Here is a 13,260-nt window from a genome sequence, read left to right as displayed (position 1 = left end):
AAAGTTTGAATGTTTTTAAAATACACAAATAAATTTTTATATAATTCATTAGTATTAATTATTAATAATAATTTAATATAATTTGATCAATTTTTAATTTAAAATATCTAATTAAATTATTTTATTTTTAAAAGACATTTATTTGCTCACATCTTCTTTTTTTTTATACACATAACCATTACTTTTTAAATATTGTTTTAGTACATATCACATTCTTCCACAGCTTATGAAGCCTACTTAGAGTTTGCTACTTTTTTGCTTAACATTTTATATTTACCTACATTCTCATAAACTCTTGGCTAGGCACTCTCTTAGCAATCAAGAAGATCTTTTTTAAGAATTAAAATTTTTTATTTGTTTTTGGGATGAGAATTCTCTATTTTGCTCAGAATACTTTTTAATACAACTTAGCTTTATTCGTATTACTACTTTTCACTATAACTAATAGCTACTTCCATAGCCTCAGCTGCTTAAACTCTAAGATAGTTGAATTCTACAGCATCATTAATTTCTGAATCTACTGGAACAGTTTCGTTTTACAAAAACAAAGTTAAAATTAGGTTGCTATCTTTCACTATTTTTGTTGTGTATTGTATGTCGACTGGAATAGCAGTTAGCTAACCTTTGACTATCTCTAAATTTCTCTCAAAATCTTCTAACATCTTTACTTCTTATTTCGGAACAACTATTTCCATAATAAAGTCTTTAGAAACTCCTGAAAACAGCTAATTAATTTTTATTTGATAGATCTCATCTTATTTGATACATTTCCACATATCTCCATATGTTTTAGATACTTTACAATTTGAGAAATATTTTTAGAAATTTTTATCTTATCTGTTTAGGTTAATTTCTATTAAGATTTCTTGAGCAACAACAGAGAAAAGTCCTCCAAGAGCATCTACAAAGAATTCATCAACTTGATTAATTTTTTCAACATAATAAAAGTTACCATCCTTTAATTAGCAAATTCTATTCATTAAGGGGCCATCATGATCAGAACCAAATCCAAATGAGTGAATAGAAAAGCATTCATTTTTCAATGATTGATTTGAATTGATATATTTTTTAATTTTTTCATCAGCTCCATTATCTTGGCCATCAGAAAGCAAGAAAATAGAACTAACTGGGTTGAAAAATTGTCTCTTTTACAAAATATTAAAAGCCATGAGCATACCACTATTGATGTCTGTGTATTCTTCAGCAGTTATAGAATTGATAATTTTCTAAATATTTGGTGTATTCTTATCATCAACTTTTCTTAAGTTACATAAAAGAGTAGGATAAGAATTGAATAGAATTAATGATAATCTATCGTTAGAATTTAACATATCAAGTAGTTAAAGAAGTGTTGTTTTAACATTTTAAATCTTTTCTCCTTACATAGATCCTGAATTATCAATAACACAAACTAAATCTATGCTTGGTCTTGACTATTCTGCTTATTTTACCTATTCCTTTTACTCTTCTAAAATATCGTTAGTAGAATCTTAAGTCTTAACTGAGACCATGATAGGAATATTGCAATCTTATTCATTATTGAATTAGAAATGCTTGTTAAGAGTTTTGATTTCAAATGTTAAACCTTTTTCCAAATCATAAGATGGTTTTTTAGCATCTTTAATCATTTGTTATAAGTCAGGTTTAATTTCTTACTCTCGAAGCATAGTTTTGGTATCTAGCTTTTATATTTTTTCTTCCTTTTGAATAGAGATATCAGATTTTTAAAATGAAGTAAGTTATTTTGAAACTGCAGATTTAAGCTATGTAGCTTTCGCTTTAATAGGGTTTTAGGCTAAAGATTATTTTTAAACAGCAACTGACTTTGGCTTTAAAGATGCTTATTTAATTACTTAAGAAATCAATTATTGAACTTCTGGAGAAGTCTTGACTTAGTTAGAAAGATTTTTAGAAGTGTTTGATGTAGTTTTTTTAGCCAAAGTAGAGGGTTGAGAAATCTTTTTGGCTTCTGTTTTATTTGAAACTGATAACTTCTTCTATGGTTTAGTTATTGAGTTAATAATGTTAATATTATCTTTATCCATTTTTTAATGCTTTCAGAATATTATTTAAGTATTTTTATTTTATTTAGTTAAATTTACTCTTAATTAACTTCATACTTAAACTTATTTAAGTTTTTTTTTGAGAATAAATTAAATTATTATCTTTTTACTGTTCTAATAAATTATGATAGAAGTAGCTGCTCTTTTTTCTATATAAAATATAAGATCTCAAAAAAAATTCGTTTTTAATTAAATAGTTGATAAAATCTGATATAATAAATCTTCTATATTTCTAAATGATATCAATTATTAAATTTCAACATTTTTAGAATATAAAACCTTTAAATTAAATAGAAACATAAAAGTAATAGCTAATTATCTATTATAATTTTTTTATTTAAAAAAAGTAATTAAATGGTTTTTAATTAATATCCTAATAGATAAATAATTATTTTATTTGAATTTAATTTGAATCTATTAAATATAATATATTAATAATCAATCAACATAATTAAAGCACTATTATATACTGTAAATGCTCATTAATTAAGGCATTCCCTAAGTATCTTTTTTACCCAAAAAAAGTGTATTATTTTAAATTTTCTTTAAATTTTTAATATAATATTTATTATTCTACTAAATGTTTATTTCCTACTACATAAATATTTATCAGAAAATAGCAATATGCAATAATTCTTACAAAAATTTAATAAAAAAATGCTTTTAAAAAAATAATTTAACATGTGTAAATATGTTTTAAATTATAATAAATTAAATAGATATACTAATAGAGTATTTAAGTTAAGCGAAAAGATTATTTTAATAAATTAATTCTTTCTTCTGTAAATTTTTGAAGAAATAGATGTAATAATAAACAAAGAGATTATATACATAATAAAAGTAAAACGCAATTATATTATATAATATAATAAATTAATAAAAAATAATAAAAATTCAATAAAGAAAAATAAAAATGAGCTTTTTAAATAGAACAAAATATGAAGAATTTATTATGAGTAAAAATTTTGAAATGAACATTAAAAAACTATCAATTGAAGACCAAATTTTTCCTTTAAATAGGATTTAAATAAAAAATTTTAATTTTTAAGGAAATGCTTTGTTTTTGCCCACTTATTTATATTAGAGAGAAAAACTTGAAATTAATATTGATAATAAATAAATCAATTTGTTAGATTGCATGTATATTTATGACAAGGCTGACGATTATGTAATATTATAGATTGTAAACTTTAAAGATTATTCGGTAAAAGCATTTTAAAAAGTTTCTTATCCTGATATTAGTTATTATCTTGAAGAGGAAAAAAGAAAAATTAAGGAAGACAAACAAAAACAAAGAGAACAAAGTCCAAAACTTAGCTGCTGTAATGATGATTCGTCTTTTAATTTTTCATTATTTGATGATGATGATTATTATTATTATCAAAAAACAAATAAGCAGCAGGATAACTAATATTTTACTATATATGGAGAAATTGTTGGAGGGAAATATCTATTCTTATGCATAAAATCCCATTTTAAAATAGAATTAAATATCTTTAATCTTGATTTGAGTTTAATTCTATAGCATAATGTAGAAAATATTTATTGCTAATATCCAAATTAAGATTATGATGATTAACATATAGATTATATAGAGCCTGGTCTAATATATTACTTATATAAGACATATATTATAAAGATTGATATAAATAAATAGATAGTAATTTCAAATAGATTAGAATATAAATTTCCAAAAACGCTACTTTTAAGACTGCTTCCAGTAACTTCAAGTGAATTTAAATACTACTTTGGCAAAAATAAAAATAGAAATCTACTCGGCTATAATGAAGACGATGACAATAAAATAATTTTATTTGTAATTGCTGAAAATATAATTTATTAACTAAATATGCACAATTTAGACATTTTAAGATAAACCAATATATTTAATTTCTATTAGAGTCAATCATTACAATAAAAGAAAGTAGAATTGAAACATTTTGGTGTTCAAAAAATTCTGGTTGTTCCAATTTAACTTAAAGAAAGACAAAGAAAAAAGTTTTCAAATTGGACATTTTTGATTCAAGCAAAATAGTATGGTTACGTTCTTTAGGATTGGAAGGAGCAAAACTTATTCAAAATAGAATAATTAAGGATACCTAATGAAATAGTATGGAAATCAAAGTATGAATTAGGCTTTTTCATAAATAACTAAAATATAGTTAGCTTTTCGGATAAATTATATATTCCATCTGAATCATGCTACAATCATTACTATGAATTTAAAATTTTTAAAAAGAAGGGTTGTAGAAATTTATCTTACTCTTACTAGTTGAAAGAAACAAATTTCAAATTTTATCACGAATGTCATATATTTAATACTCTGCCTCCAATCATTTACGATAATTTGCTGACATACCCTATTTATACCGACATGAATATTCAGAGCTTAGCATTTTATTAGTTTAAAGAAGAAAGTAAGAAATAAGCTTAATACATTTTACAAGAAATAGATTAATCTGATTACAAAGAAATTTTTTAAAATGCTAATCAGCTAATTTTTTAAAATAAATTTACTGCATTTGTTTATAAATTAGAAAATAATAAACTGAATCATTAATAATTTTGCTATGAGAGTCAAATCTAAAACGTTTAACAATGCTAGCTTAATCTTTAAAAGTCAGAATGGATTTATTTAAAAAAGGATGACCAATATTTTACTTTGAATTCGCTTGAATTATAAAATTAGCCATAAGAATCGAAGGTAAAAAGACTTTAAAGTCAAATAGTTAGCTTTTCTCAGTTTCAATGTGATTCTTAAAATAACAATATATTTTTACCTTTGATTTACCTAAACAACAAAGGATAATGTTTTGCTATTTACGATGCTACTAAATAGATGGTAATTGAATAAACAATTCACATAACCGAGTACACTAAGCACATTTTATCATACTTTTACTAATAAAAAAATGAATATATTTTAATTTTTATCAAAGAGTTGCCACACAGACAAAAATATTATTACAAAAATATTTTTTTATTTTTTTACTCATTGAGTATGAAAAATTATGAATTTAAATTGATAAACTTTATCCTTTGGAAATCAGCTCACATATATGAAATTGATATTGAATTTTCTGATATTCATTTAGGTGCCTAAAATAATATTCTTTAAATGTTTTACTAAAATTCTTACATAGAATTTGATAGAAAGATGAGATTTGAAATTAAAAAATAAATTAAAACTAATTTTAAGTTTGAATAATAGCAAAATATAAATTTTGTAAATATCAGAGATTCTAAATATATTTTATAGCAAAAGTATTATAATAATGGTAGTTAGCAAAAATACATAACTATTTGCGATATTGAATCAAATTAATTGAGATATATTGACCTTAACTATATCATTGAGAAAAATATAGAACTTAAAAATGAAAATAGCAATTTACCTATTTTTCTAATACTCTCTTCTGGTAAGCTAATGATTAGCTTTAGGACAGATAAAATTTATCAAATTTCATAATAATTTTGACATAATTTTATTATTTAATAAAATCAATAACATTTATAAAAAATGTATTATACATTTTTAATAACTAACGAGCTTGTTTCATAATTTACAAACTTAAAAATAAGTTTAATTTTTAATATGAAAAACTCTCAATAAGCAATTTTTTATTAAATCTTAAATGAATTTAAGTAAAGTTTGCAATATTCTATAAGATGAAATAAATATATATAATAAGTGTGTAAAATATTATTTTTCAATCTTTTTTGGGGATTAATGTGATAAAATAATTTCATATGTTAAATATATTTTGGTGAAGATTTTTGAAATAATACAGCACATATTAAATTTAAATATAGCTTTTATAGCTTATACTTATATTAAATTCCTTATTTTTAGAATATAGTGTTCTTTTGAAATGTAGATTTAATAATTAGTTTGTAATTAAGTCAATTACTAAAACATGAAATTGAAACTTTAAATCTTTATTTTATATTGAATTTTTAATTTGATGTAAAGATAGATATTTTTTTTGATAATATAATCAATTAAATGGATGAGTAAGAAAGATAGAATTATTTACAGTTTTATGAGTTTAATAAATAAACAAAAGAAAGTCTTCTATAATCCAGTTTGATAGATGAAGAATAGTTTGAAAAATGCATTTAGTTTATGAGAGAAAAAGATATTTTCATTTTTAATTTCATAGGAAATAGCAATTATAGTTAGATATATTTAGCATATTCTGTTGCAACACAAAGATATGTTAGCGTGAAAATTATTTAAACTTTCACCAAAATTATTTAGGATTATATTGCTAAGCCATTAACTAGCCATAAAAGTGATAAGATAATTGAAGATTATTTGTCTTCTTTTGAAAAAATTAAAAATGTTTTACAAATACAATCAATAAATTATTTTGAAGAGTTATAATCTATTTTTTTTGTCCAAGAGCTAGGAATAAGTAAGCAATTATTTTTTAATGTTATTTAACGATAATTAAATTGCTTAAAAATAGATACTCTTGATACATACTTACAGGCAAGGAAGAAATTTAATAAATAGCTAAGTAAAAAGGAAGTCTATATGATTTGCTATTAACTTTTTGATGGACTGAGAGAAGTTCATGACAAATTTTAAGATGTTCTACTAGATAAAATTGATTTATGTAAAATCATCTTAACATCTCATGGCGATGAAGTAAAATATGGTAATATTTTATAATAGGTAATTCATTAATTCATGTAAAATTTTATAAAGATTATGAAAGGTATAGCAATTAGATTCAAAAGGTCTAAAGATAACAAAAAAATGTAAAAATATTGAATTTAATTTTTATTTCATTTATTTTGATATAAAAAAAAGAATGCTGAAAATAAAGTTGATTTTCTTGAAGACATGCAAAATGTAAATTTTAATTACTAAAGTAATAAATAGAAAAAAGAATTTTAATAAAACTTATTTAGTATGATATGAGGAAATTAGCTGTGGTATTTATTAAGTTGACGACAAACAGCACTTTAGAAGTAGAAGAATCACTACTGAACGACATTGAATATCTTTAAAAATAAGTTTTCAATCTATAATATGAAACGTTTAATAAGCATGTTATTTTACCTATGCTAGGATTGTGTAAAAAAGTTCCAAATGCATCTCTTTAAAAGATGTAGAAGCGTTTGTAGAAAATTATTAATGCAAAGGGAATGTCTATTTACTAGTCCAGTTAGATTTTAAAGCTAAATAATATTGATAGTAAAATCGAAGATATGATAGTAGGATAGGAAAAGCACATATAAAGAGTCATAAAAGCTGATCCAAAGTCTCAAACCTTTACAAAGTTGGACATGTTTTTTGAATTCAAATAAATAGATTAACTGTAATCTCTTCGCCTAGATTTGAAGTAATACTCAAATTAAAACAATATTAAAACTAATTTTTTTATAAATTTAAAAAGGGAGCCTTATATTTTGAAGTAAAAAGCTTAAAGAGTTCAATACAATCTACAGAAAGCTCAAAACCTTACAGATTTAAAACTCGGATTAAGGTAATTCAATTTGGATTTAATATCTATCCATTCTTAAGAAAACAAATAAAAGTAATAAACAGATATTCTAGAGCAGAGTAGAAAACATAAGCAAAGTGATACAATCATGTCCAAGCATTCTTTCTTTGTATTTAGATTTACAGTAAAATTTAAGAATTTAATTAAGCAATTAAAAAGTTAATGTTTTTATTTAAAAAGAGGAAATGGAGTTGGTGTACATAGCATTTGTGAGTTAGCTAAATGCTTTTAGTTGAGCCCTAAATTAAATGTTTTAACTTTTAACATAAAGTAGATATTTTACAATCTTATTTTGGTTCATTTTATTTTAATAAAATGTAAATAAGTGGGAGCTATATAGGCAAAGAGGGTACAAGAATTTTAGGAGAAGGACTTGGAAACTGCTCAAATTTATAGCATTTATTTTTATATTTAAGGTATTTTTAAAAGCTATTATTAAATTTTATTAAATTTAACAAAATTATTTTACTTTAGTGGAATGTACATAGATGAAGACGATGTTAAAAATATTATAAATGGAGTACAAAAATTAAATTTAGAAGAATTAATGATTGATTTAAGGTGAATTATTTAGCAAAACCAGTTATTTTTTCTAATTTTGCTTTCATAGCTTCAATTAAATAGATTAAGTTGGTATGAGAACCATAAAAAAGTTTATTAAAGAAGCATCTACCCTCAAAGGGTTTTAGATAAATTTTCAGTAATTTTCCTTTAGTTTTTGAATGTTTTTGTTAAATTAATTTAAATTTTTTAGAGATAATTATTTAGGAAATTTAGGAATAAATGAGCTTTGTGAAGGAATAAAAGAAAATAAGATAATTGAATATTACTGTTTAGATATAAGGTGACATTTATTTGAGAAATCAAACTTACCTTTTAATCTCTTTTTATTTAACAAAGTGATAACAAAATAAATGATGAGGGTTTTTTGTAACTTATTTTGGCTTTAAAAGAGTGCCAACAAATAAATAACTTAACTCTAACAATGAAGTATATAAATTTACAATTCAATTAAAAATATATTTAGAATTAAAAATTAGGAGTAATAAACTTTCGAATAAGTACATAGAGCTTTTTATTATGCTATGTCATCACCTATAGAATCTGAATTCGTTGTACTTAGATTTAAGGTATATATTTATAATCACAATTATAGTAACCAAAGACCTCTTATTTTATATTAAAAAAGGATAAATAAAATAGAAGATAGCGATCTCTTAATTGTTCAAAAAAATTTAAAAGAAATAGTAAAAAATTTGATAATAATGAAGCATAAGCATTGAATTTACTAATAATTATATATTTTTTTATATAAATATCTAAAGAAATACTTGCTAATTATTTAATTTAAAAAATATTTCCACACAAAAAAACAAACAAACAAACAAACAATCATATTTGAAAATAATAAACTTGTATAGTCACTCTTTTCCCAAAATAAAAATATTAACTTATAATAAAATGAATATATATAGATATCTACAGAATTATAAATTTATAAATATTATCTTTATATAAAATACAATTAGTAATAATTTAAAATATTAATATAGAAAAAAGTTAATTCAAAATTTTTATTCTTTCTAATTTTAGTTAAATTAAAATATTCAAATTAATTGATTAATCTAATAATATTCAATTTAGCTTTGGTGGTTATTAGTTTTGGAAACTAAAAAATAATTCCTCAGGTAATTGCATTGCTTTGATTGCTTGTAAATTTTATATTGCCTATTTCTAAAAAATCATTTAGTCTTTGTCATCTAAATCAGCTATTTGAGTGCTTTAATTATAATTAGAAATTTTTTCAAAACCATTATAGATTGATTAACTTTGATTGCTGAAAGTTATTGATTAAGTAGTTTTTATGCAATCTAAAATTTCTTTTTTTAGTGTTTCAATATTTTTCTAGTTTTTGGGGTGATAATTTTCCAATTTTCCTAGAAAATTTGTTAAAGTTAACTCACTTTGCTAATGCTATGAATTTTCACTTAAACGCATAGCATTTTCGATTGCTTAGGCTGCTTAGACTCTTAAATAGTTGATTTCAACAGTATAGTCTATCTCTGGATCTATGGGAACAACTTCATTCTACAAAAATAAAGTGATCATAAGGTTGCTCTTCTTAACTATTTTAGATGTTTATAACACATCAGTTGGAATAGCAATTAATTTGCTTTTTACTACTTCTAAATTTCTCTCAAAATCTTATAGAATCTTTACTTTTTATTTTGGAATAGTTAATTCCATTATAAAATCTTGAGAAGCTCCTTAACGCAAATGGTTGATTTTAATTTGGTAAATTTCGTCCTTTTTAATACATTTCCATGCTTCTCCATAAGTTTTAGAGACTCTGCAGTTTGAGAAATATTTTTAAAAATTTTTATCTTATTGATTCAATGATATTTCAATAGTAATATCTTGAGCTACAGCAGTTAATGTTCCTCCTAGAACGTCAGCAAAATATTAATCTACCTAATTCATGTTTTGAATATAATAAAAGTTGCCATTTTTTAATGAGCATATCTTATTGATCATCTCAGCATCTTGATCAAATCCATACCCGAATGAGTGAATAGCGAAATTTTTATTTTACAAAGATTGCTATGAGCTGATATAATTTTATATTTATTTTTCAGCGCTTGAATCTACACCATCTGAAAGTAAGAATATTGAGCTTACTTTATTTTAAGATTATCTAAATTATAAAATATTAAAAGCCTTAATCATGCTTTTGGTAATATTAGTATTTTAAGTAATACTAATGTTATTTATAATTCTTTTTAAATCCTATTTATTCTTTTCATCTAAATATTTTAAGTCAAAAAGTGTAGTGGGATTATTATTAGATAATACTAATGATAATCTGTCGTTAGAATTCAACATTTCTAGTAAATATAGCAAAGTATTTTTTACATTTAGTATTTTTTCTCCATGCATAGATTCTGAATTATTGATCACGCAAACTAAGTCTATACTTGGTCTTGAGTTCTTGACTAATACTTAGTCTTTTTAGTCGTCTTTAAATTAAAATGAGTCTTTAATAGTCCTAACTGAGATCATGATTGGAAAAGTACTTTCTTACTTATCATTGAATTAGAAATTTTTTTTAAGTGTTTTTACTTCAAAAGTTAGATTTTTTTCTAAATCATACAATTTTTTTAAAGAATTTTCAGGCATTTATTTTTAATTTGGTTCAATAAATGATTCTGCAAAGCGAAAGTCTTCTAACTGAATACCAACTTACATACTTTGGCATATCTATGGCATTTGGAATTCAGATTTTGCTAAATTGATTTTTGGATTTTTTTCAGCTGAAGGCTATTTCTCAGCAGCTATCTTTGATGTTTATTTAGCCTAGTTTTCTTCTAGTTAAGAGGTCAATTTCGAATTTTATGAAGGCTAGACTTGGTTAATCGGAATTTTTTGTTTATTCTAAACATTTTTCTTAACCAGAGAAATAGGTAAGCAAACATTTTCATTGTCTTCTAACTCATCTAATGACTAAGTAAATTCTTCAAAAGTATAAGAAAATTTATTAATATTAAAATTATTTTAAGTATTCATGTTTGTATGTATGTTGCTTTTTTAAGTTTTCTAGTTTTTTTTAGATTTTTAAATAAATAATTTATATGTAAATAAATACAAGTGTTCTTTTTTAAAAAAAGATCCAATCTGCTTTATTATGAAATATTGAGAAAAGAATTCAGATTTGTCTGTTTAAACAATATTCCTTTAGATTAATTTTTGGTTATGTATGATTTTTATTTAAATAACGTAAGAATATGGATCAAATAATTAAAATATGGTAATCTATATGCTAATAAATTTGGTAAGATGATATGAATTTTAAGTATAAATTAATTAATTAATAAATAACCTCCCTAACCAAACAAGAATTTCTTTTTTAAACAATAAAATCAAAATTTGATTTTACTGAAATAAGATTTAATCAATGTATAAATTTTATCGAAAAAAAATATTCTTATTTTGTATGAATTAATAAGGCATTGTAGCTAATATAATTTTTTGTATAATCCAATTAATTAGAATTTAAAATTAATTTTATTACTTTATTTTATTCAATTATTTGTATGTAATCTACTGTAAATTCTATTGATTTGGTGAAATATGATCAAAAAAATTTATTACTCTTTAGGGCTAATAATTACATCTCATACTTTTTACCTTAAAATGTGCTGAAGTACTTATATCTGAAGATTTACATTAATTAATTAAAAAATGAGAAATAGTTATTTTGAGAGCATGTATAAAAAGTAATAAAAAAGAATGAAATAACTGAATAAAAGAAGAATTATTAAAAAAAATAATGTCTAAATTTGGTGCATAGATAAAATAAAAATCATAAATATATTATTATTTATTTATTTATTTATTTACTTACTTACTTATTTTAAGGATATTATATTTTTTTTTATAACAATCAGAATTTTTACTTTCAATTCAAAATTATTTTATTTAAAACTAAAAACAATTAGTAATTAACAAACTAACAATATATACTTTGATAGGTTTTTATTGGTTATTTTATTATCATCATAATTTGTATTTTTAAAACTTAGATTTAAAATTTGATTATTTCAATAATATTAAATGAGCATTCATTGAGCTTTTCTATCAAGAACTGTAAAATTTTTAAAAAGTAGTTTCTAATTATAAAAATCATGTAAAACTTCATATTAATGAAACAAATTTTGTTAAAATAGAGTTAAAAATAATTCCAATATAAACGAAATAAATTTATTTTTGAAATACAAGCATCATAATATTTAATTATTTTTATTTTTATATTAGTTAGGTATGGTTTTGTAAAATAATATTTTCAAAATATTTTCATCAATATTGATTGACTTCTTCATTGTAAATAAATTAAATAATTAAAGAAGTAAAAAAGAAGAATAAAAAGACCGCTTAAATTTTTTAATTCTATTGGCTATTAAATTGCAAGAATTTATTAAATTCTTGGGTTAGATGTAAAAAAATTAGAATAATTAATAAACTATCTATTAATTGTATTTATATCATAAAAGCTATGATCTATGATTTTTTAATTTGAATGCTTAATCACAAATATTAAGTTTTATGTTTATTACAGATTTTTGGATTATATAAAATATTTGTTAAGAATTTAATTATTTTTAAAGAAAGAACTAATTAAAAATTAAAAAATTATTTTATAAAATTATTCAGTTTTAAAAATGTAAAAAAATTTTAATTTTTTAACAAATTGATTAAAAATTCTTCATTTTTGTTTTTGCATTTTTTTAAATTATTATTTTTATAAAATATAGTTTAGCACCCTATCATTAAATCATATACATATTTTTTGATAAAAATATTTAATCTTTAAATGAAATAATATATATTATATAGAAGATTTTAATCAAATGTTATTTGACATTAAAAAAATAATAGATCTAGTAATATAAACAATTATTGTTAAGTTAGATCGTTTAGCTAAAAAATTAAAATATTATGCATCCAAATAAAATTTTGATTAAATAATTAGAAAGATTCTTCTGATGAATCAGGAAATAAAGAAATAGATTCCTAAAATAATGAAAATGTAGAAAAAGAAGATAATGAAGAAGATATAGGATAATAAAGTAACAAATAATATTCAAAAAATAATTGATATTGAAGAATGAAAATTAATTTGACTA

General features: G+C 21.7%; 5 protein-coding genes across 5 annotated transcripts; 3 read left to right on the top strand and 2 right to left on the bottom strand. All coding sequences in view use genetic code 6, as the record gives it.

The window, feature by feature from the left end:
• Window positions 1–146: 146 nt before the first annotated feature.
• TTHERM_00001420 (von willebrand factor type A (vWA) domain was originally protein) lies at window positions 147–2,045 on the bottom strand (the record flags this gene model as incomplete). The annotated part of the gene is made up of 1 exon (XM_001008022.3): window positions 147–2,045. One exon carries the CDS (start codon window positions 2,043–2,045, stop codon window positions 147–149), a length of 1,899 nt encoding a protein of 632 aa, XP_001008022.1.
• A 709-nt stretch (window positions 2,046–2,754) lies between these two features.
• On the top strand, window positions 2,755–5,541 carry TTHERM_00001410 (hypothetical protein; the record flags this gene model as incomplete). The annotated part of the gene is made up of 1 exon (XM_001008021.2): window positions 2,755–5,541. The coding sequence occupies one exon, from the start codon at window positions 2,755–2,757 to the stop codon at window positions 5,539–5,541; it is 2,787 nt and encodes a 928-aa protein (XP_001008021.2).
• Window positions 5,542–6,069: 528 nt separating this feature from the next.
• On the top strand, window positions 6,070–8,862 carry TTHERM_000001409 (kinase domain protein; the record flags this gene model as incomplete). Its single annotated transcript, XM_012795620.1, has 15 exons — window positions 6,070–6,481; window positions 6,536–6,727; window positions 6,778–6,830; window positions 6,883–6,924; window positions 6,984–7,417; window positions 7,472–7,561; window positions 7,614–7,703; window positions 7,760–7,849; window positions 7,906–7,995; window positions 8,054–8,140; window positions 8,190–8,279; window positions 8,334–8,423; window positions 8,480–8,569; window positions 8,620–8,709; window positions 8,769–8,862. The coding sequence occupies 15 exons, from the start codon at window positions 6,070–6,072 to the stop codon at window positions 8,860–8,862; spliced, it is 2,034 nt and encodes a 677-aa protein (XP_012651074.1).
• Window positions 8,863–9,214: 352 nt separating this feature from the next.
• TTHERM_00001400 (von willebrand factor type A (vWA) domain was originally protein) lies at window positions 9,215–11,143 on the bottom strand (the record flags this gene model as incomplete). Its single annotated transcript, XM_001008020.1, has 1 exon — window positions 9,215–11,143. The coding sequence occupies one exon, from the start codon at window positions 11,141–11,143 to the stop codon at window positions 9,215–9,217; it is 1,929 nt and encodes a 642-aa protein (XP_001008020.1).
• Window positions 11,144–12,984: 1,841 nt separating this feature from the next.
• On the top strand, window positions 12,985–13,232 carry TTHERM_00001390 (hypothetical protein; the record flags this gene model as incomplete). The annotated part of the gene is made up of 2 exons (XM_001008019.2): window positions 12,985–13,017; window positions 13,107–13,232. The coding sequence occupies 2 exons, from the start codon at window positions 12,985–12,987 to the stop codon at window positions 13,230–13,232; spliced, it is 159 nt and encodes a 52-aa protein (XP_001008019.2).
• Window positions 13,233–13,260: the final 28 nt, after the last annotated feature.

Source organism: Tetrahymena thermophila (assembly GCF_000189635.1).
Source record: "Tetrahymena thermophila SB210 genomic scaffold scf_8254803, whole genome shotgun sequence".
Lineage (NCBI taxonomy): Eukaryota > Ciliophora > Oligohymenophorea > Hymenostomatida > Tetrahymenidae > Tetrahymena > Tetrahymena thermophila.
This window is presented reverse-complemented; position numbering and strand designations above follow the sequence as displayed.